This window comes from Ailuropoda melanoleuca, chromosome 2 (assembly GCF_002007445.2).
Source record: "Ailuropoda melanoleuca isolate Jingjing chromosome 2, ASM200744v2, whole genome shotgun sequence".
NCBI classification, from domain to species: Eukaryota; Metazoa; Chordata; class Mammalia; order Carnivora; family Ursidae; genus Ailuropoda; species Ailuropoda melanoleuca.
In genome coordinates, this window is record NC_048219.1 from 62,639,257 (window position 1) to 62,664,881 (window position 25,625).

A 25,625-nucleotide genomic window follows, 5' to 3' on the forward strand; every position below is an offset into this window, starting at 1 on the left:
GTGAGACAGGAATCCATCAAAATTCTAGAGGAGAACATAGGCAACAACTTCTATGACATCGGCCAGAGCAACCTTTTTCACGACACATCTCCAAAGGCAAGAGAAATAAAAGATAAAATGAACTTATGGGACTTTATCAGGATAAAGAGCTTCTGCACAGCCAAGGAAACAGTCAAAAAAACTAAGAGACAGCCCACGGAATGGGAGAATATATTTGCAAAGGACACCACAGATAAAGGACTGGTATCCAAGATCTACAAAGAACTTCTCAAACTCAATACACGAGAAACAAATAAACAAATCATAAAATGGGCAGAAGATATGAACAGACACTTTTCCAATGAAGACATACAAATGGCTAACAGACACATGAAAAAATGTTCAAAATCATTAGCCATCAGGGAAATTCAAATCAAAACCACACTGAGATACCACCTTACGCCAGTTAGAATGGCAAAGATAGACAAGGCAAGAAACAACAATTGTTGGAGAGGATGTGGAGAAAGGGGATCCCTCCTACATTGTTGGTGGGAATGCAAGTTGGTACAGCCACTCTGGAAAACAGTGTGGAGGTCCCTTAAAAAGTTAAAAATTGAACTACCCTATGACCCAGCCATTGCACTACTGGGTGTTTACCCCAAAGATACAGACGTAGTAAAGAGAAGGGCCATATGCACCCCAATGTTCATAGCTGCATTGTCCACAATAGCCAAATCATGGAAGGAGCCGAGATGCCCTTCAACAGATGACTGGATTAAGAAGCTGTGGTCCATATATACAATGGAATATTACTCAGCTATCAGAAAGAACGAATTCTCAACATTTGCTGCAACATGGACGGCACTGGAGGAGATAATGCTAAGTGAAATAAGTCAAGCAGAGAAAGACAATTATCATATGATTTCTCTCATCTATGGAACATAAGAACTAGGAGGATCGGTAGGGGAAGAAAGGGATAAAGAAAAGGGGGGTAATCAGAAGGGGGAATGAAACATGAGAGACTATGGACTATGAGAAACAAACTGAAGACTTCAGAGGGGAGGGGGTGGGGGAATGGGATAGACTGGTGATGGGTAGTAAGGAGGGCACGTATTGCATGGTGCACTGGGTGTTATACGCAACTAATGAAGCATCAAACTTTACATCGGAATCTGGGGATGTACTGTATGGTGATTAACACAATATAATAAAATAAAATTAAAAAAAAAAAAATGTTTTCCTCAGAAATTTCTATTAATTCAATATATCATTTTTCCACTGAAGACTATAGTTTATATAACATATAAAGTCTCAGACCAGGAAATAAAGATTCTATGAATTACTGTATCTTATTAAATGGACCATATTGGAAAAAACAAATCTTAGAGTTATTAGAAAGATTTGCAAATTAGATTTTCTTGTTCTATTCACTTAGAATATATTTAAATGATTTGAAATTGATATTACTTTATGTGTGACTTCAGACTACAAAATAGCTTGAATTCAAGAAGAAAATGTTTCTCATTTGTTAGCTATTCGTATTATGTGTAGCACAGTGGTCTAGACAAATAAGCAATTATTAAATGCTTTTAAAATCTGCAAATGCAAAGAAACAAATGTGATTCTCAAAATGTTCTCAACATACTTCATCAAAAAAATAAAATTTTGTTTATCCTAAAAGACTTATTAAAAGTTTAGTTCAGGGGCGCCTGGGTGGCACAGCAGTTAAGCGTCTGCCTTCGGCTCAGGGCGTGATCCCGGCGTTCTGGGATCGAGCCCCACATCAGGCTCTTCTGCTATGAGCCTGCTTCTTCCTCTCCCAATCCCCCTGCTTGTGTTCCCTCTCTCGCTGGCTGTCTCTATCTCTGTCAAATAAATAAATAAAATCTTAAAAAAAAAAAAAAAGTTTAGTTCAACCAAACAATTGAGTGAAAATAGTTAATGTTACAATAGAAATTATGCTAAAATATTATAAAATTAAGAACTAAAAACATTTACCTGGGTTTCCCTCTCCATCCCCTTTAAGTCTTCTGAAATTTTGCTATAAATAAAAATCTAAATTGATTTCTTCCCCAAACATCTACCCAAATGTCTGAATACCACTTTTTAAGTAAACCAATTCCTCAATTATATGACATCTATTTCATCATATATTGATAAATAGACTTTATCAGTTATTAAGGACTATTTCAGGATTGCCTATTAAGTTTCAAATGTTTGTCTTTCTTTTGGACTAACACCACAGTATTTTGGTAATTATAGCTTTGTAATCCCCTGTAATGTCTGGTGGAGCTAATTTCCCCCATCTTTATATTGTATTATTTATCCTCCCCAAACTCTAAGTACTAGTATACTAATTAGTTGAGAGAGTGGGTTTTGAAGTTAGGTAGGTTTAGGTTCAAATCCTCACTTCAAAATTAAAACCTGTGCATGTTACTCAATATCTTAGACTCTACATTTCCTCTTCAGAAAATAAGAGTAATAAAAACCTACAATGCTATGGGAAGAATGAATGAGACAGCATAATACCAAAAACTTGATTAATGATAAGCATTGCTCATAATATTCTTGAAGTCAAGCTTGAATACTATTTTATAATTTTTGCCTTTTGTTTACAACTATTCTTTAGATTTTTTTTAATGCTCTGCAAAATCAAGAGGAATTAAACGACTGGTTTGTTAACGTATATTTGATGGGCGAAATCATAACTTTATTTAACACAGAGTTTTTTTTGTCTCTCTTATTCATCCTTTTTAAATGCCTTTATGCAAAGTTTTTCAGTGATAATTTGTTAGGTTCTATCTTATTTTTCATTTAGGTGATTCCTAAATGCTTTTATTTTTATTTTAAGTGGAATTTCTTTTTCTAAGATATTTTTGAAATGTTTATTGCCGATATATAGGAAAATTAATGACTAAAATTTATCATTTGACTGAATTCTCATTAATTTTTGAGTACCTATCTTTTTAATTATATTTGCCAGAGTGAATGAAGACCATTTTCTAAACTTTAAAAGTGAAAACCACAAAGACAGATCTATACACTTAAAAAAAAAAAAAAAAGGGAGAGACTTTGACCTATCAAATTAGAAAAGAGAAAATGAGATGAAGAGTGAGAGCAAAAATGAAATACCGAATGCAGGCAAAGTGTTAGTGGTATGGAAACTCGCTGCCAAAAAGAACATACCCTGGAAATACTCTTTAGGAAATTTACTTAGTGCATATCAAAAGTCTGAAAAATACTAATATCCTATAATTCAATAATTCTCTTTACAACTGGCTAAGAAAATATAAGGCACCGAAAGCTTTATATACAAACATGCTAACTATATGCGCTATTTTTAATAATGAAAAACGACTTTAAAAAAAACCTTAAATATCCCCAAATGGGGGAATTTCAATTTCTAACAACTCACTTTATTCTCACCCTTTTATTCATACTTTATTCATATTTTATGAAACAACCCAAACTCAATAATCTTCCTCATTGGGACAATCCATTGATCTTATCAACTTTTCATTGTCCCTCACTCTGATGTGCTCTCTTTCGTCTTTACAAAGTTTAATTTCCAATCATTATAGATGTTCCCTTGCTTTTATCCTTCCCTTTGCCCTCTCTCCCTTAGGAGTTAGCATACTTGCCTGGTAAAACCACTACTCTGGGTTAATATACTTACAACTCTGTGTCTGCACCTATGATGGTAAATATGACTGAAGAAAAATAAACAATGAAGTTTGTTTAAATTAACAATCACTAAAATCAGCTGGACTACTAATGCGCCCTAGCAGCAATAATGTATTTCCTCAGGCCATTCCTTCTCTCACCTTCTCAGATCCCTATTTCATACTTGCTCTTCTTTCTTCAAACCAGGAACCCTTCACCCCATTGTCACTCTCAAATGATAATCTTGTTTCCAATTTTACTGAAAGAATTGAAGCAATAAGAACAAAACTTTGCAAGCTCGCTCCCACAACCACATCCTACCTTGTACCACATTTTTCCCCATATATTTTAGATTCTCTCTTGTTCTTGTGGATTAACTATCCAAGCTAGGTGACCAAATCTCCTACCATGGGCTAAATCCTAAACCGTGCTGACTCTAGCAATTACTCCCTGCCATTCACACAACATCAGTTTTTCCTACTTGGTTGTCACCATTAAAACGTGGTTATTTCTCTTATCTTAACAAAAAGTAAAGAAAAAGCAAAATCCCCTTAACATCATGACCCTCTCTCGAAGCTACTGTCCCATTTCTTTCTTCTTTATAGCAAATTCCCTGAAAGATATCTATACTCCCTATCTCCAATTTTTTCTAGTTTCATTGAAGTTTTAGTTCCCACTACTTCTCTGTTCTTTTCTAGCTTATCTCCCTGCTGACAAATTCAATGATTATTTTTCCATCCTCATCTTGTAAGAACACACTTTAGCACTGATACAGTAAAATCCTTCTCTTTCTGAAACTCTCTTTTGTCTTAGTTTTAGGACACTTATACTTCCCTAGTGTTCTCCTGCTTTGCTCTCATCTTTCTAGTTAAATGTTGGCTTATGATCAAGCTCAATTCTTGAACTCTCTTCTCTCATCTACACTCATTCCTCAGGTAATCTCATTCACTCTACAGGCTTTTACTATCATCATTCTGCCAAAAACTGCAAAATTTATACTTTGAGCCTGCCCTCTCTTAAATTCAACTCTGAAGACTCAAGGGACTACTTGAACATCACCTAGGCTTCTGATTCTTAAAATACCTCTAACTAGGCTCCTGATATTCCTCCCCAAACCAGATCCTCCTTTAGACTCCCCCATCTCAGGTACTGGGAACTCTATTTTTCTCCATACTAAAGCCAAAATGCTTAACTCCTATCTCTCTCACATCTCCACAAATCAACTTGTTAGCTTTATCTTTAAAATCTATTCAGAATCCCAATCACTTCTTTTTTTTTTTAAAGATTTTATTTATTTATTTGACAGAGAGAGAAAGCCAGCGAGAGACGGAACAACAAGCAGGTGGAGTGGGAGAGGAAGATGCAGGCTCCTAGCAGAGAAGCCTGATGTGGGGCTCAATCCCAGAATGCTGGGATCACGCCCTGAGCCAAAGACAGACGCTTAACGACTGCACCACCCAGGCGCCCCAGAATCCAATCACTTCTTACCACCTCAGTCCAAGCCACCATCATCTGTTGCCTTCATCAGCCTCTGTTAGTCTTCCTGTCCCCTGCAATCTACTCTCAACATACCTTCTCCTCCTCCACTGAAAACCCAAATGACTTTCCAGGTTCAAAGCCAAAGTCGTCACGTGTTCAACAACACCTTAGCCTGTCACTTTCCTCATGATGTGTACTGTCCCATCCACAATGGTTTCCTTACTATTTCTCCCTGGGCACACTCCTGACTGGATTCTGCTCTCCTTCCAGATACCTATATACCCAGCTCTTTCACTTCCTTCAGTATTTATTCAAAAGTAATCTAGTCAACTTCTCTAACTTTTCAATCCAAACATTACCATTTTACTCTCCCTTCCCAGATGTATTCTTTTCTCTGTTTAATACTTATCCTCATCAAAATATTATACATTGTACTTTTCTGTTTATTGTCTGACTCCCGTACTAGAATGTGAGCTCCACGAGGGCAGAAAAACCTGTTTCAAGTGCCTAGAACAGTGTTTGGACAGGTAGTAGGTTCTACAGTACCTGTTAAATGGATGACTTCTTGAATAAATTATGTTACTGTACTCCCCACTGGATATTATTATATAACCATTAGTTTTTTTATGAAAGTTTGTGATGCCACAGAAAAACGGGTATCTGAATCCTTACATCACAATGCATTAAGTCTCCTTTGGAAAGCAGCACAGTATATACACTGAAGAATATATATGGGTCTTAAAAAACATAAATCAGATTTCAAATCCTTGACTTTCACCATTTTCAAGCAATGTGACCACTAGCGTATTTTTTGGGCTTTCTGAAGCTCAAAAAGACAAGGATAAGAACCCTCTCATAAGGTTATTAGAAGAATCAAAGTAGATGATGCGTGTAAATGACCCTTCACATATTAAGTGTTAAATAAATGTGTCAATACTAACACTTCACACTGATTGTTAAATATAACTCCTGGATGACTCAGATAACATTTGTCATGTTTTCCTTTTTTAAGCCAGGCAGTGAATACACAAGAGTTTTTATATTATTCTCTGTTTTTCAACATATCTGGAATACTTCATTTTTAAATTAAAAAAAATTGAACTTCTGCTAAAAACCAGTCAGAATCTCTAACTCTTCCCATTTGCAGGGCTTAAATCTCTATATCCCAAAGCACAAAATTTAAATATGAATATTAGATTATCAGCTCAATTGTCAGCCTTAAATAGAATGGGATAATAAAGGCTTTTCTTTTTTAAAGATTTGTGAGGTACCCTAATATAAGCCAGAATTTTAATATTTCTTACCTCCTCCCTCTCAGGTGGAAGATCAATAGATTGGAAGAAGATACTGAGAAAGCTGTTTCTATTAATAAAAAATTCCACACAATAAAATGTAAGATTCTCCATATGAAACAATTATTATCAAAATCTTTCTATAACACTTTCAGAAAAGGGGTGGAAAATACTTAAAAATTAAACCTTCATCAGGGAGCTTCCAGATATAATTCTTAGACAAAAAGATCCATGACCCAAAGGTCTTAGAATTTTAAATTAAAAAAAAAGAAAAAAAAAAAAAAAGAAAAACTATCAATGGCTGATTTTCTACTTCCACATCAAAACATCAAATAATTTGATGATCTTATCATTTGTTTGTATGAAAAACAGAATAAGATTATCTCTCTGAAGGCTTTTGAGGAGGACCAAGGCAAGAAAGCATTAGTTTAAGAGAACTCATTCCCTTGTAAAAGGGACCTTGGGGAGAAGGGCAGAGAGTGTGACTAAGGAAGTGGCATTTCCCATTTTAGAGAAAGGCTCCAATAATACATGGCTAACTATCTGGAAATGCAGTGCACATCTGATTATGACTGAGATGAGTTGCCAGGTCCGAGTAAAAAATCAGACATACCCAAGCTTATATAAACTAAAAAAAGAAAGTGCAGTCCCACAAAAATGGTCACAGCTTTGTCCTTTTTGGTGGCAGGAGGAGTAAAGTAAGAGATGAAAATGGTTCGAGAGTAAGAAAAAACTATGTGGAGACAAAATTTTATAAAAGGAACAAACTACCTTTGAGATCAGCAGATTTTATTTACCCAATGTGTTACTAACTTTTTGAACTTTCATTTCCCCCCCACACACACCCCCAGTTTCTTCTCTATAAACAGTTTGTGCTACCTGTTTTTCCCTAAGACACATGGAGCTGGCATTCAAAAGTACTCTGTGAGGTACATTAACTATAACTTTCCCTCAAAACTGAAGTTTGAGAAAAACTGCAAATACAAGCTAAACTGTGCTAAAGATCTTTCTGAAAAAGCCTCTTTTTTTTTTTTTTTAAAGATTTTATTTATTTATGTGACAGAGAGACAGCGAGCAAGAGAGGGAACACAAGCGGGGGAAATGGGAGAGGAAGAAGCAGGCTCCCAGCGGAGGAGCCCGATGTGGGACTCAATCCCGGAACACCGGGATCACGTCCTGAGCCAAAGGCAGACGCTTAACGACTGCGCTACCCAGGCGCCCCTGAAAAAGCCTCTTGGTATTCTCACTATTCACGTGATTTAATTTTAGAAGAAACTTCTTTAAGAGAAAAGATTGTTCACAGAACTGTGATTTTTTTTTTTTTCAATAACATAGCATGGTGAAATGAACAGGATGGCTTCCCATCCTCAGATTCTTGATTTGCAGTTCCAAATACTGGTGGTATGCGATAACCCATACTCTCTCCCCACTCATCAGGATGACGTACTTTTCCACTTTCAGTAGGTTGAAGTGGAGGGTATGATTTAATGTTACTCTTATTCATGGTACCTAAAAGAAAAGCAAATGGTAGAGCAGCAGCTGGGTGACAGAATTTTTAAAAAGGAGGGATAAACATCCACAAGGATCTTTTCTTTCTCTCTCTGAAAAATGAAGAATTATCTATTTCTAATTAATAGGGAATACTGATAGAAACGAAAATAAAACATTTAGAAAAGGGAGAGAGATGAGAGAGGTCACGCAGAAATAAAGGAGAGGTGGCTTCCGAGGAGGCTTTTGAGAAGAACCATGGCAAGAAAGAATACCAATTTCATAAAACTCATTCCCTTACTTGTGAAAAGGGCTTATGGGTGTGAATAATGAAGAGGTACTTTATAGCAAAGGTGAATTAAAACACGGCTAAATAATTATAAATAAGGTGGCCATCTAATGTCTTGCCAGGTTCAAGTCAAAACTCAGACACATCCAAATGTAGTGTTAAAAAAAGGGGGGGAGGAGTCACTTCAAACTTGTTTTATTTTTGGTTTTTTGTGGGGTTTTTTTTCTCGGAAGAGGGAGAATATAGACAAAGAGGTAAGAAATTGGATCAGCGAATCACTGAGTTTCTTCACTAACTCCTGCTTCTACTCATCATCTCCATCCTGAAATGTCAGCATAAAACCTCTAGAACTTTCTTTAATTTCCAACTTGAACAATGCCAAAGATCCTCAACTTAACAATTTCTGGCCTACAGGGGTACAAATAAGAATTTTAAGATATACATAGGAATTCATATATCCCTTAAAATTGGCAATCTACCTGTTCCTGTGGAGAGTTCAAAAGTATAACCTTTGCTTAGAGATGAAAAAATTGAATTAGCCAAAGTTTCCTGCAGCTCTAAGGCAGCCATAATTAGTTCTGGTGCAATGATTAGCTCTATTTGGTATACCTTAGACTACACTCCTGTTAGTCTATGCACATTATAGATTGACTTTTCTGCATTTTTAAAAATACGCTTAAATGAAATGGTAATTATCTTCTCCATAAAAGTATCTTCTCCTGATGACCCACCAACAAATCTAGAAACAGAGCTGCTCTCACACTAGAATGAAAACCACTTATTGCATTATTCTGGTTTTTGAAATGTCTATTTTAAACTATAACCTAGTGGGATGGTAAATAAATTTATAAGTAAGTAATAACAAACATCACTGCTAAATTTGTTACAGCAAATAGATATATCAACGTGATCAAACGACTAACTTTAATAAATTTATGTTTGGCACTTTTAGAAGTCCTGAGATGCTTACTTTAATTTCAACTTGCTCCTCCATTTCTTTAGTTTTTATTGTAGTGTATTCTTTTTCAAGCCTAAGAAGGAAAAAAAAAATTAAAGATATGTTTTTACTCTGAAGTAGTTACTAAATTATAAAATTTAAAACTACTTATTAACACAAAATATAATTCCAGTAGGTTCCCCCAACTTATAACTTGAGATACTTGATATTAGAAAAATCATCTGAATAGTTACATGGATTCTTACTTAAAAAACTATTTCACAAGTAACAAAAATGAGAACCACACAAAAATAAACTTTAGAAAGTAAAATATACAAGGCATCAAAGAACTGAGTTTACAGATTCTATTTAGCCCTAAACTTATAAAAAGAACTATCTAGCATTCTTCCTCAGGTTAAAATACACTGGTTAAAATCCAGTTTAACTAAAAAAACACACACAAAAAAAACCCCCCAAAAACCCACAAAAAATTGTGTAAAATTTATAACGGGGGAAAGGAAACTTTTTTTTAAAGATTTTATTTATTTATTTGAGAGCATGAGAGAGAACAAGCAGGGGGAGCAGCATAGGGAGAGGGAGAAGCAGGCTCCCCGATGAGCAAGTAGCCCGACATGAGGCTTGATCCCAGGACCCTGGGATCATGACTTGAGCCGAAGGCAGACACTTAACTGACTGAGCCACCCAAGTGCCCTGGAACAACTCTTTCTAACAAAAGGATTCCTCAACGTAGAAAGAATGAGACAAATATAAAAATCACCATTAAAAAATAATAATGATAAAAATAAATTAAATAAATTAAAAATCACCATTAGAATTCCCCCCCCACAGGCAAGAAAAATCTATGGACACTAATAAGTGGGTAAAAAGTATAAGCATAGTCTTAAAGCATCTCTCTCAAAATATTTAGATAATACCAAGGGAAAAATAGTAAATTTGTACTACAGTATCCTGACAGCACCTGAGCCAATTGATCAAGGTTAGCACCACCAGTAATACATGTTGACATCATGCACTCCCTGTTAAGATGTACTGAGAAGGGTATCTCACCTCCATGATATCCTTCCTAAGAATGTACATCCTCAATCTAATCAAGAGAAATCAAACAAATTCAAACCAGCAAACCCACTGACCGGCTCACTTCAGGAGTATCAAGGTCATGAAAGATAAAGACTAAAAGAACTGTCACTAATTGTAGGAGAGTAAGAAATGACAAACAAATGCAATGTACTATGTTTGCAACTCAACTGTAAGTGTAAAATTACCTTGACAAAAGTTTATAGGCCAAACAAAAGTTACTCCCACCAAGTTATTTTTAGATCTTACTCTGGACCAAAAATGTTAATAACAAGTTTAACTACTCCTAATACTAACAAACCTAGGCCTCCCCAAAATTACAGCTGCTGTCAAAAATCAAATTCCCCCTCAAAGGAGAAAAACCTATTATTTACTATATATAAAATCTCATTTAACTCACAACTTTTTTTATTGTGATAAAATACACATAGTAAAATTTACCATCTTAACCATTTTTAGGTATATAGTTCAGTGGTATTAAATACATTTACAATGTGCAGCCATCACCATCATCACAGTCCATTGTTCTGTTCTTTGCATCTTATGAAACTGAAATTGTATACCCTTAAATAAGAAAACCCCATTCCTCTTACCATGTTCTGGCAACAACCATTTTACATTCTGTCTCTATAATTTTGACATTAAGTATATCATACATATGGAATCACACAGAATTTGTCCCATTGTGACTGGCTTTTTTTACCTAGTATAAAGTCCCCTAGGTTCATCTATATTATACCTATATTGAACATCTTTTTATGTGCTTATTGGTCATTTGTATTTCTTCTTTGGAGAACTGTCTATTCAAGTCCTTTGCCAATTTTTGAATCCAGTTGTGGTTTTTGCTGCTGAGTTTTAGGGGTTCTCAATACACTGTGGATATTAAACCTTTATCCAATACATGCTTTGCAAGTATCTTCTCCCACTTTTGAGAGTGTCTTAGGATGTGCAAAATTTTTAAATTTTCATGCAGTTCAATTTGTCTTTTTGTTTTTTGTTACTTGAGCCTTTGGTGTCAAATCCAAAAAATCATTGTCGAATCCAATTCCAAGTTTTGTTCAATGTTTTCATCTAAGAGTTTTACAGTTTTAGTTCTTACATTTAAATCTTTGATCCATTCTGACTTATATTTTGCATATCGTATTGAATAAAGGTCCAACCCTGTTTTTCTGCATGTGGATATCCAGTTTTCCCAGCATCATTTGTTGAAAAGACAGACCTTTCCCTACTAAATGGTCTTAGCACCCTTGTCAAAAATCATTTAACCACATATGTGAGGGTTTATTTCTTGGAATGCTATTCTATTCCATTGGTCTAGATGTCTATCTTTATTCTAGTACCCTGTTTTGATTATGATGGCTTTGTAATAAGCTTGGAAATCAGGAAGTGTGAGCTCTCCAGCTTTGTAGTTCTTTTTCAAGATGGTTTTAGCTATTTGGATCCTTTGAGTTTATTTATGAAGTTTAGGATGGAGTTTTCTATTTCTGCAAAAAAAATATCATCGGTATTTTAAGACACACTTCAATTCACTCCATAGATCACCTTGGGTAATACTAATGTGTTAACAATATTATATGGCCTTCCAATCAATGAACATAGGATTTGCTTTTATTTATGTTCTGCAGTTTTTATTTATGTTTTTCTTATGTTCTGCAGTCTTCATTGTATACATCTTTCACTTCCTTGGTTAATTCTTACATATTTTATTCTTTTTGATGTATTGTAAATGGAACAGTTTTCTTAATTTCTTTCTAAATTATTCACTGTTAAGGTATAGAAATAAAACTAATTTTTTGTGGGTTGACTTTGTAACCAGCTACTTTGCTGCATTTATTTATTAGCTGGTTTTTGTAGAAAGGTTTTTCTACATATGAGATCATGTTGTCTGTCAACTGAGATAATTTTAATTTTTCTTTTCCAATTTAGACAACTTTTACTTCTTTTCCTTTTTATTTCTTTTGCTACTTCCAGTATTATGTTGAATAGAAATGGCAATATCAAGTATCCTTGCCTTGTTCCTGATCTTAGAGGAAAAGTTTTTAGTCTTTTACCAGTGAGTATGATGTTTGCTATGGGTTTTTCACATATGGATGTCTTTTATTTATTTTACTTATTTTTAAAAAATTTTTAAAAAGATTTTATTTATTTATTTAATAGAGAGAGAGACAGCCAGCAAGAGAGGGAACACAAGCAGGGGGAGTGGGAGAGGAAGAAGCAGGCACCCAGCAGAGGAGCCTGATGTGGGGCTCAATCCCAGAACACCAGGATCACGCCCTGAGCTGAAGGCAGACGCTTAAGGACTGAGCCACCCAGGCGCCCCTGGATGGCTTTTATTATGTTGAGGTAGTTGCCTTCTTTTCCTACTCTTCTGAGTGTTTCAATCATGAAAAGATACTGAATTTTGTCAAATACATTTTCTGTATCAATTGAGATGATCCTGTGTTTTTTTCCCCTTCATTCTGTTAATGTGGTATATTACAATGATCAATTTTTGTATGTTGAACTATCTTCGCATTCTAGGAATAAATCCCATTTGGTGGTGGTATATAGTCTTTTTAGCACACTGCTGAATTTGGTTTACCAGTATTTTGTTGAGGACTTTTGCGTGTATGTTTATAAAGGATATTTATCTATTGTTTTTTTGTAGCATCCTTATCTGGTTTCAGTACCAGGGTAATAATGCCGGCCTCATAGAATGAGTTATGAAGTATTCCCTATTTTTTGAAAAAGTTTAAAAAGATATTAATTCTTTAAATGTGTAGAATTCAGCAGTAAAGCCAACAAGTCCAGGGATTTTCGACTCAAGAGACTTTTGATTACTGATCCAATCACCTTACTAGTTATAGATCTACTCTGATTTTCCAATTCTTTGTGATTTAGTCTTTTGTGTGCATGTTCACTGGTCATAATTACTTTTTAAGGTATTTAAAAAATGTTTAAAAATTTAACTCCAGAGTAGTTAACATACAGTGTTATATTAGCTTCGGGTATATAGTATCTACTCTTAAATTATGCAGATTTGGAGTTACAAACAAAAATTACATTAATACTAGTTTTAGAACAGTAACTATTCTTTTTAAGATTTCATTCGTTTATTTGAGAGGGAGAGATAGAAAGTGAGTGAGCAGGGGGAGGGGCAGAGGAGGAGGGGAAAGGAGAGGGAGAGCATCTCAAGTAAACTCTGTGCCTGAACACAGAGCCCAATATGGGGCTCAGTTCCAGGACAGAGATCATGAACCACAATCAAGAGTCAGACACTCAACTGAGTCAGCCAGACACCCCAGGTTTCTTTAATGCATTAGTCTTAATTCATGTAGAAAACAAAAAGTGGAGTTACAACCCACTGTTACGATAATAGCTTTTATAATTACCCATGTGTTTACCTTAATTAAGATCTTTATTTCTTGAAACAACTTTGAGTTACTGTCTAGCATCCTTTCCTTTCACCCTGCATGAATGAGCATTTCTTGCAATGCAGGTCTAGGGGTAATGAGCTCCTTTAGCCTTTGTCTGAAAATGTCTTGATTTTTTCCTCACTTTTGAGGGACAGTTTTGCCAGATTTGGGTTGTTAGTTGACAATTTTTTCTTTTAGTACTTTGAATATATTGGCCCACTCTCTTTTGGCCTCAAAAGTTTATGATGAGAACTCTGCTTGTAGTCTTGTAGTCTTATTGAGAACCCCTTGTATGTGGTGATTGGCTTCTCTTTTGTTGCTTTCAAGATTTTCTCTGTCTTTTGCAAGTCTGATTATAATGTATCTCAGGTGGGTCTCTTTGATGTGACATTACCTGGAGTTCATGGAGCTTCTTGGATGTTTATATTCATGTCTTTCAACAAATTTGGGAAGTTTTCAGCCATTATATCTTCAAATATTCTCTCTGATCCTTTCTCTCTTCTTCTGGGACTCCCACGATGTGCATGTTGGTCGCCTTAGGCTCTGTTCAGTTTTTTTTTTTCTTTTTGTTCCTCAAATTCAGTAATTTCCAATATTCTATCTTCAAGTTCACTTATTCTTCTGCCTGCTCAAATCTGCTTTTTAATCACTCTATGAATCTTTCATTTCAGTTACTGGACTTTGCAGATCCAGAATTTTTTTTGTTTCCTTTTAGGTTTTCTATCTCTTTACTGATATTTCCATTTTGTTCATCTATCTTTTTCTTAATCTTCCCCACATTTTCCTTTAGTTCTTTGAGCTTCTTTTAAAGTCTCTGTCTACTTTATCTGCCATCAAGTCTCTTTCAGATATAGTTTCTATTTACAAATGAACCTTGAAAAACATGAGAATCAGAAGTGCTGACACCCCTGGACAGGTGAAAATCTGTGTATAACTTTTGACTCTCCAAAAGCTTCACTACTGTTGACTGGAACCCTTACCAATAGCATAGTCAACATATATTTCTTGTATGTTATATACTGTAATCTTAAGATGAAGGTAGCTAGAGAAAAGAAAATGTTATTAAGAAAATTTTAAGAGAAAATACATTTGCAGTACTGTACTGCATTTATCTAAAGCAGTCTGCATATAAGCGAATAAGCACAGTTCAAATCCATGTTGTCCAAGGGTCAATACTCTTTTCCTTTGGGCTATACTTTCCTTTTTTTTTTCATACGCCTTGTGATTTTTGTTAAAAACTAGACATTTGAATTAAATAATGTGGTAACTCAGGAAATCAGAGTCTCCCCTCTCCCCAGAGCTTGCTGTTTTTTGTTACTGATTTTGTCTTTTTGATTGTTATAGGCTGTCTTTGTGCTGAATATCAACCTGAACTATAAACTGTCTCAGGACTTTTCTGAGCCATTCCCTGGGCATACACAGTCACTTACTAATTTCCCCCATATATGCAGTTGTTTTTAATGTCCTAGTCTTTCCTGTCTGGCTCCCAAAAGGGGAAGAAAAGAAAAAGGGAAGAGAAGGAGGATGCCCTTTAAATCTCCTGGCAATTACTTCAGCTGGAGGAAGAGGGGACTTGCAACAATGGAAAGTGGTGCAACACCAATGGCTGCTCACTTCCTTGCACCTGTGATCAGAAACAGCAATGACTGATCAGAGCACACAGATCCCTGACATCTAGAAGACAAGGGCATTTTTGCCCACCCTGCCCACCAAAGCTACATGAAGGTTGCTCCAGAAATACAAGCACAGCTGTCCACCATGTTGCTGAAGGGTAGAGAATGGTGTTAAGGGGTGCTAATGTGCTAAGAGTTGAAATTGACCAAATTAACCACAATTCACCATTGAAGCCTTCCCCTAGAAGTTACAAGGCTTCAATAAGCCCCAGAGTTCCAAAACAGTCACATCAGATTCTGCCACTGCAATTGTTTTCTAGGTGGGAGACAGATTCCTGGTGCCTTCTACTCCATCTTCCCACAATTCTCCCACAAAACTGACTTTTCAATGCAGGTTGTTAGGCTCATTTGGAGGCTTCCAAAGATTAAGAAACTTGCCTAAGGGCACATCCTTGACTGCTATACTACCATGTCTCTTACTTTAGTATATCTAAAAGAATAGGATATCCAAAAGAATTTATAGAAGACTCTAAAGAGGTACAAAATGTTTGAACAATGGCTGCACTGCTGAAGTTTACAGTCTTCACAAGTGCCTACTTTGAAGTGAATATTTTGTTATGTGTTAGGTGATAGTGTTATCATTACTCACTCATGCACCTAAAACAAAACACTAGAAATCATCATTTAATCCTTGCTTCCCAATTCAGTCACCAAGCATGCTCAATTCAACTTTCTTAATGCTCTATCATTCCCTCTTCAACTGCGATGATAATGGTTTTTTTAATAAACTTTATTTTTGAGAAGAATTTTAGATCTACAAAATAAGTGAGAAGAGTACAGAGTTCCCATATACCTTATCCCCAGTTTCTCCTGTTTAACATTTTATATTAGTATAGTACACTTGTAACAATTAATGAACTAGTATTGATAAACTGTTAAATAAAGTCCATACTAAATTCGGATTTCCAAATTTCTGTCTAATGTCCTTTTCCTATTCTAGGATCCCATCCAGGGAATCACATTACATTAAGTTGCCATGTCTTCCTCAGCTCCTCTTGGCTGTGACAATTTCTAAGACTTTCCATGTTTTTGATGACTTTGATTGTTTGAGAAGTACTGGTCAGGTATTTTGAAGAAATTTCTCAATTGGGATTTCTCTTATGTTTGTTCATGATTGTACCGAGGTTATGGGTTTGGAGGAAGAAGACCACAGAAGTCAGTCCCATTTTCATCACGTCATATCAAGGGTACAAATTACCACCAGGATATCACTATTGATATTGACCTTGATCAGTTGGTCAAGGTGTGCTTATAAGGCTTCTACAAAGAGACTTCAAAGTAGCTACAGAGCTACATCATTCTCCTTTTATTGGCAGCATTTTTAGGTCTTCATTATACCTTGCCTTAATTACTAGAGGAACCTCATAACTGTTCTCTCTACTGCCAGTTTCATAATTCAATCATTCCGCACACTATTACCAGGATGACTTTTTTTTTTAAAGATTTTATTTATTTACGTGACAGAGAGACAGCCGGCGAGAGAGGGAACACAGCAGGGGAGTGGGAGAAGAAGCAGGCTCGCAGTGGAGGAGCCCGATGTGGGACTCGATCCCCAAACGCCGGGATCACGCCCTGAGCCAAAGGCAGACGCTTAACGACTGCGCTACCCAGGCGCCCCCACCAGGATGACATTTTTAAAATGTTCATTTGGATCATGCCACTCCCAGAGGTCAACTGCTTCAGTGTCTATCCATTACCTTCAGGCTACGTTTTAAAAGCTTACTAAAAGAAATTAAGGCTCTTTGGAGAAATGACTTGCTGCTGTGCAGGAGTGGGTAAGGCAAAAGATGAGCCTGGGGCTTTTTGTTGTCTTAAAATAAGGAAATTCTCAAAAGAGTCATGGGGACATGTCAAAAGGACACAACAGCCAGCTTGAGAGGACTCCTACTGGACAAAGCAGGGACAACTATGAGAGTAATGAATTATAATTCACCAAATAAAAAAAAGAGCCCACAAATTCACACTTATATAAATAAATGAATAAATATATTAGAGAGAAGGAAAAGCTCTTCCTTACAATAGAATGCCAATTATTAAAGAGGGAATGAGGGAGTGAGAAAATCATAAATGGATATAAATCTGGTGAGAGAAGGCATGGTAAGGAATAGGATATTATACAATCTCAAAACATCTGGAAACAATAAAAGACAAAATAATAACTTTATAGTAGTTAAACTTGGCAGACATCACCTTAATCCAGTGCTTAGAGATATCATCATCAATTCTGAGATAAACCAGTATCATATACCCACTGCATGGTTAATTGAGAAGACACATCATTGGTATAGTTGCCAAAAATGCACAAGCTGAATCTACTCATGAGGAAATGTCAGAAAAACCCAAACTGTGGGATTTTCCACAAAATAACTAGCTTGTACTCTTCAAATATATCAAGGTCAAGACATACAAGAAGAGTGGAGGGAGTGTTTCAGATTAAAGGAGATAGATCTGACACAATTAATGCGATACATGATCCTGGAGTACTTAAAGTGGATCCAAAACCAAGGCGGTGAGGGGTAGGGAGTGGACAGGAAAGAGGATTAGGTTGGGGTCTGAAAGGGGGGACAGTTACAAAGAATAGTACTGAGACAAATGATAAAACTGAACATGCTTTGGGTATTAGGTAATAGTACCGTATCCATGATAACTTCCTGATTTTGATTAACTATTGGGTTCTGCTAAAAAAAACAGAAGTCCTTGTTCTTAGGAAGTACACATCCATTCAATATTTAAGAAGAAAGGGCAAAGTATCTTAACCTACTCTCAAATGGATCCCCTAAAAACGGGTATGGATTTTACTCACATAAACATATTATTTATAACTTTTTAAAAAGTTTAAAAGTATACGAAAATAAAAATTACAACAACAAAAAACCAAAGCCTAAGAATTTAACATCAGAGTAGAGATCTTAAAGTGGAACAGAAACACTGTATGAGTAAGAGAGTGAAAGAACTAGAGGGTTGTAAGTTTGATAAGTAAATAGAATAACTAAAAGTTCAGAAATGGGATTATACTGGTGATAAATAAAATCTAAAAGGAAAATCAGTTATGTTGTTCTCTGTAATTAAGGTAAAATAAATTCTTTTTTTGGCTAGTGTGACTTAAATGTGGTTTTACCAAGAGCTGGAAGTTGACATGGCTCCTAAAGGTTTTATCAATTATAGAACAGAAGTGCTTTTTGGTCAAGAATGTCTCAACATCACGGTGTAACGTAATTTAGAAATTTCTCAAGTAATTTATTAATAATAGTGAAAGCTCATAAACTGGCTTGTTTTTGCAAAGGAGCACTAATTTTATTTTATTTATTTATTTTTAGGATTTTATTTATTTATTTGAAAGAGAGGGAGAGCAAGCACAAGCAATGAAGAAGGTGAGAGGGAGAAGCAAACTCCCTGCTGAGCAGGGAGCCCAATGTGGGGCTCAATTCCAGGACCCCAAGATCATGACCTGAGCCGGAGGCAGATGCTTAACCTCAGACTGAGCCACCCAAATGCCCCTACAGCTAATTTTAATAACATAATTTGCACTCACAATCTAATATACTTCCTGGGGTAGGAACATCCATGGAAGTACGTCATACATGTGAATGGAATTTTATGTTACGGCAGTGAAGATATTGAGAACTGTTAGCATATAGTATTGCTATCATTTAAAGTATCTTGTACCACAGAAAGTAGTGTCAGGAATGGCAATTCTGACCTCTGGCTGAGATTTATTTAAATACCGGAATCTGGAGGAACAAGAGCTGTCAGTCTTAACACTTTTACCACATTTCAAAAAATTAATCTTTGGTAGCCAAGACTGCTTACCTTGAACTTCCATTAAATATATATCAAGAAAAGTTCCATTAGAAAATTATACACAATTTAAAAAACCCTTAAATTCTCAATCTAAGCCTCATGCCTACCTTATTGGTCAGGCTAATCCTGAACTTAAGTAACAGTCGGGTTGAGCAGAAAAGAATGTCAATGAAATTGGATCACACCACAGAACTGGTTTTCAAAATAACAGCACACTCACAGGTATACATTTACCAGGTTCCTAATTCCAGTCAATGTGGAATGCGAAAGGGGAGTTTCACAGGTAATGGTCCCAAGCACCACTACTAAGTATGAAATTCCAACATTAAATTTATGTTTTACTGAAACCAGTACCACCAAAAAAAATGCTACAGGAAGAAAACTGCACTTATCGCTGGACTACTTTGACACTTCTATTTAATTCCCTATATGCTTCAACAAACATCCATGACTAAAAACCAAAATATAAAATACTTACTTTTTCATTTTTTTTGAGTTATACTTCACTTGGTAAGCTGCCTGGATTAATTTGTCTGGACCACCATCAAACTGATGTGGAATGACCTTCTGAAAGTGCTAATAAAACACAATCAAAGAAAAGTATAAGAACTACTTAATGCTATTTATTGTTAACTAATTAACAGTAAAATCTAAAGACATTCAAGAAATCATGAACTGACCTACCTGTAACATCCCCTCCATGTCAAGTTGCATCAGTTCTGCCTGATTCATTTGAAGAAGCGCTAATCCTACTCGAAATACTATTTCTAAACCCTGTGGAAACACATTTTTATAAAGCCAAATTTGTCTTAATCTTCCATTGACAAAAACTAATCATTCAAAAGAATACTAAGGTAAACATTTGGGGATCTTACTAGAAATTGGCAAGCTTTTTTAAAAAAAGTCAGATAGCAAATATTTTAGGCTTTGTGGGCTATATGGTTACTGTCACAAATATTCAACTCTGCCACTAAGACCAAAAGCAGACAGAGAAACACAACAAATGGGCATGGCTATGTTCCAAGAAAACTATTTACAAAAATAAGCGGAAGGACAGATTTGGTACCTGAATCAGGACGGTCAGTTTGCTGGCTCCAAACTAAACTAATTTAACTAGGTAATATAAGCTAATCTTCCCAAGATGTGAGTAACAACAATTAACACTTGGTTTAAGATGGTTTGTTTGTTTGTTTATTTTTATGTAAGCTCTACGACCCTGAGATCGAGAGTCAAACACTTTCCCAGCTGAGCCAGCCAGCCACCCCTGAGAGATTACTAATAATAATTAATAATATTTTCAAGTGCTACCTACCATTTGTCACCTAATTTACCCGCCTACCTTCTCATCCGAAATATAGAATAAAAGACAAAGGATGACGATAACATGACAATGACAATTAAAAGGACTACCTGCAATATATTTATGGAACAGAAGAAACTTAATTATACTCATTACTTCTTGCTCTTTAGGTAACAAATGCAGAGCAATAATATCAACTGTAAGGCAAATTTCACTTCTCACTAATTCTCACTGAATCAATCAGGAGATCATACAGAGGTTTGTTTAAGAGTGTGGCTCCAGGGGCACCTGGGTGGCACAGCGGTTAAGCGTCTGCCTTCGGCTCAGGGCGTGATCCCGGCGTTATCGGATCGAGCCTCACATCAGGCTCCTCCGCTATGAGCCTGCTTCTTCCTCTCCCACTCCCCCTGCTTGTGTTCCCTCTCTCGCTGGCTCTCTCTGTCAAATAAATAAATAAAATCTTAAAAAAAAAAAAAAAAAAGAGCGTGGCTCCAGATTTTGACTGCCTGTATTTGAACAACGGTTACTACAGTGTTTATGTGCTGTGTGTCCACAGACAAGCCACTTAACCTTCCTCATCTATCATCTATTAAATGTACTAACAGTACCTGATAGGGTTGTTACACGTTTAAAGGAGAATACCCAGTAAGTAGTTCAGTATAGGACACACAGATCTCCTTTATTGCTCTCCTCAGTGCCCTGTGCTAATGATTAACCCAACGATTCCTTTGCACAGTCTGCCCATTAGCTTACCTCAGACATAAAGATATCAAATATCCTTGTTGCAACTGGTAATGGAAAAGTCGTAAGAAATATAGTCAGAAACCAGGATGATGCATACATTGAGGTATGAAAACTCTGTGACTGAAAATGCACAAAGAGCTCTGGAAGATGCTCCTAAAGAAAAGAAAAGAATTAATTAAAACACTGCAAAATTGAGCATTTTAAACCAGATTACAGTGTGTATACTAGGTAAGTCAATATCAAATACAAAGATCAGGCATCTCTTGGAAAAGTGAAGATGTAGAAATTGATACATCCTGATATTGATTCAGGATGAGGGAAGGTAAGAAGGGTAAAAGGATGTGGAGTTAGAACTTAGGCTTGGGGCGCCTGGGTGGCACAGCGGTTAAGCGTCTGCCTTCGGCTCAGGGCGTGATCCCGGCGTTATGGGATCAAGCCCCCACATCAGGCTCCTCCGCTGTGAGCCTGCTTCTTCCTCTCCCACTCCCCCTGCTTGTGTCCCTCTCTCGCTGGCTGTCTCTATCTCTGTCAAATAAATAAATAATCTTTAAAAAAAAAAAAAAAAAAAGAACTTAGGCTGTATCTGTAACATTTATTAATAAAAATAACAAAACAAGTAAATAAAACTTTAATATTCGTTTAATCATGTTGGTAGAATATATGTCTGATATTTTCAATACTTTTCTATAAACTATAATAATTCCAAAAAAAATTTTAAAGGAAAGAAATGTTATGCTGAAATACATTCGGGTGCTATCTACCATTGATTACCTATCCTTACCTTACTACTTTCTCACCTAAAATACAGATGCTTCCTCAATTCCAGTAATTAAAAACATAAATGACACATTAACTGAAAATGAACCAAGAGAGATTATTTGGGTTAACAACTAGCGTACATGGGCGCCTGGGTGATTCAGGTCCGTTGTGATCTTCCAGTCCCACAAGAGCCCTGCTCAGTGGAGAGTCTGCTTCTCCCTCTCCCTCTACTCATACCCCCTCCTCATGCGCACTCATGCTCTCTCTCTCTCAAATAAATAAAACCCCTACTATTTCAGAAAGAAAACTTTAACCAAGAATCATCTCAAGACCTACTTAGTCTTTTTCTTTAAAATGTGCCAACATTTTGCATATCCCTTTTTTCCCCCCACCACACATACAAAAGAAAGAATTGTAAAATTCTTGTTGGTAAGGCTGCCAGGGAAAAGGAGAAGTGTAAAAGTGGCTCTCATGTCAGCTGAAATATTAACCTATATTCTTAAGTTCTGCTTATCTAATTGAAATTTAAGTAAATGAAAATACTTACACCGTTATGGGACAATATAGTAAACTGATTTATATATGTAGTTTACCATATATATTATTAGTATACAATATATATGTATTAGTTAATAATATATACATTAGTTTACTACATATATATGTAAATTAACTCCAGCAAGGTAAAATATTCCAAAAAACATTTTTCACTCGATTTTGATTCCTCCCCTCCTCTTCTATACACCCTCACACAGTCACTAGACTCTTGGTCTTAAACTAGCAACACAAAAGCCTTATTTTAAGAAAAGATTACAGGCTAGCAAAAGAGTGAAATAAAAAGGGAAAGGCAAGAGAAAGGACTGAAAGAACCAGAACAGACAAGTCTCAAAGGAAATGAACTGATGTCAGTGTCATAATGTCATGAGCTCCTGTGAGAGCATAGTCTATATAACAACAGATTACAATACGGCATAAAAAAGAAACTCATTTTAGGCAATGTGGTTGTGACAGATTTGGCACAAATGCTTAAAGTTTGAATATGAAAACTGCAGTCAAGTTCCAGGTTGTGATCTACCTGCAAATAGCATCTAGCCGGGAAGGAGCTCTAAATTGTGTTAACCAATCAACAAATGATCACATTATTAAAACACTGATTTTTCATTTGCTATAATATTTTAACATTAAATTTGCTTGGTTGTCACTCAAACCAAGATGATGCGAACATAAAGGCAATATGTCTTTTTGTCAACACTACAACTTTACCTGTATCATGCATTCAAACTGGTACATACAAAGGCCCAATTCTGCCATACTTGGTTTAAAAAGTTCCCGAAGTCTATAATCTTGCATTAATTTAACAAATACACAGAAAGCTTCTTCTTCCGGCATCTACATTAGGAGGGGGAAAAAAGCAACACAGGTTAATGTTCTGTGATACACAAATAAGCTAAATTCTATTTAAACCAAGTACCCATTCACCCATTAAATTCTATTTAAACCAAGTACCCACTTAAACCAAGTACCCACTGTTTTGAGTGGCCGTGTGATACAATGTTAAGAACAATGAACGAGGAATCAAAAGGTTCTAATCTCCCATTCTCAGAATGAGAAGTTAAACAAATCTTATAACCTCTGAGATTAACTGCCTCACTTGCCTAATTCATGAATTCAATCAACTAATATTCATTTAGAGCCAGATACTTCTGTTTCTCTGGGTATATACCAGTGAACAAAATAAACACTCTACCCTCATGGAACTTGAACATCTTACTGGGGGAAGACAGACAACACATGTAATAAATCAATTAATATGTATGCCAGATGGTTTTGAGTGCTACAGAAATAGAGTACAGTAATAGGAAATGCTGGAAGATACGCTATTTATGTAGGCAGATTAGGGAAAGTCCCTTGATAAGGTAGCATTTGAACAGAATACTGAAGAAATAAGGGAGCAACTGAGGAAAGAAGAGTCCTGGGAGAATGAGTAACACAAGGCCTTCAAGTAGAATCACAACTGGCATGCTCAAGAAACACCAAACAGGAGACTACTAATTAGGAGGAATTCTACAAGTGGCGGTTAGGTTATGAAGGAGAAATACAGGGAACCAAATTACATAGGGTTTTAGAAGCCACTGTAAGGATTTGGACTTATACTTTATGTGAGATGGGAAAATTTTCAACAGTTCTGAGCGAAATGATATAACACAGTATAGGTGTTAAAACACACACACACACACACACACACACACACGTAAAATAAATTGTCAAAAAATCTGTAAGCAAGGTTTAAAAGTACCAATTTCACATTTTATGTGTAACTCACAAGAAAAATATCAAGATAATGAATGTAAGAGTTACACAGATACTCAGAATATTTTCTAATTTTCTAATGCTCATTCACTCGCATTATATCAATGTGTTTTAAAAGAGGAAACCTCAAGGGTTTTCTAGGTATTCTTCTTAACTAAAGACTGCTTCTAATAACATTTTTACTGGCCTTGACACAGCCATGGATAGAAGTCAAGTGTTACTGTGGGTAAAACCTATACTTCCTTCCTTCCTCCCAACACACACAGCCACAATTCTGCCTTGGAGACCATTCTTACCAATCCCATCAAGTCCTACAGCACCACTGATTTACTTTACTGCAAGAAGCCTAACAACCCAGAACTCTCATCCCATGTGGTTCTACTGCTCCTTAATCTGAACCTATATCCAGCCTTCCCTAAAACCCTTTCCGCAGCACTTTCTGGAACTCATAACCAGCCATCAACAAAATATCCTACCTAGATCCTCAAATTCTCTACCAAATGTTCTTTTACCTTTTTCCTCTAACCGAAACTTGTCTCCCCTAAGGTAGCTGTTTTCTCTCCCATAGCACTGGAAGAAGCCTGGGAGTAGAGAGGTATATGTCCTTTCTTGGACCTCACTGACTCATTGTCATTGCATTAACTCCCCCTTCTCTCTGAAACAATATCTGTAGGTACTAATTATTACTCTTCTTCTTTGTAGTATCTACAAACATCTAGGTCACCGACCCAAACCCCACTCATTTTCATGAGGATTAATTCCCTGGCCTAGCAGATCTTTGCCTTCCTTTCCTCCAGTGATCCTTACTCAGGCTCTAGAACCACACCACGTAAGATTCAAATCCCACTTAATAGCTATGTGACCTTCCACAAATTACTTAACCTCTCTATTGCTCAGTTTCAACATGTATCAAAAGGGTAAAATAATAGCAATTATTTCATAGGGCTGCAATGAAGATTAATACACACAGAGTATTTACAGCTATATGACTTTGCAAGCATATCACTCATTTATACCACACTAACCTTCTTTCTGTTCCCAACTCTTTCCTGTGCTCTTTGCTACCTACCCTGTTATATTTAGTCATTCACTTATATCCACAATTACTCTTGCTCTCCTCTCAGTAATAATTCCAACTGAAAAACTCCACCCTTGGATAAATCCAACTCTACAACCACATCTAGACAGCAGAAAGTGGCTGGGTAAAAACAAAACACTTAACCACGCTGGCTGGTCTCACTTTGAATTCAGGCCCACTCATGTCAGTGGATCTTTAATGTTTCTGGTACACTTTACTTCCCCAATTCAATCACTCTCATTCTCCTAGGACACCATTTCAAACTTTCTTCTCTGTCCTCAAGCTTCTATTACCTCCTTCGCACTCAACTCTAAGCTAATGATCTTATTTGGTATTTCAATTT

The 25,625-nt window shown here is 36.1% G+C and overlaps 1 protein-coding gene across 11 annotated transcripts in view; it reads right to left on the reverse strand.

Moving 5' to 3' along the window:
- Positions 1-25,625, reverse strand: part of EVI5 (ecotropic viral integration site 5) — a 201,917-nt gene that overhangs the window by 101,474 nt on the left and 74,818 nt on the right. For all 11 annotated transcript variants that reach the window (XM_034653911.1, XM_034653905.1, XM_034653901.1 and 8 more), the window contains 5 exons: positions 23,158-23,283; positions 21,145-21,288; positions 19,776-19,865; positions 19,570-19,667; positions 9,161-9,221 (listed from right to left, as the gene is read on the reverse strand). In XM_034653911.1, the coding sequence (XP_034509802.1) occupies positions 9,161-9,221; positions 19,570-19,667; positions 19,776-19,865; positions 21,145-21,288; positions 23,158-23,283 (519 nt within the window). The remainder of the gene's footprint in view (positions 1-9,160; positions 9,222-19,569; positions 19,668-19,775; positions 19,866-21,144; positions 21,289-23,157; positions 23,284-25,625) is intronic.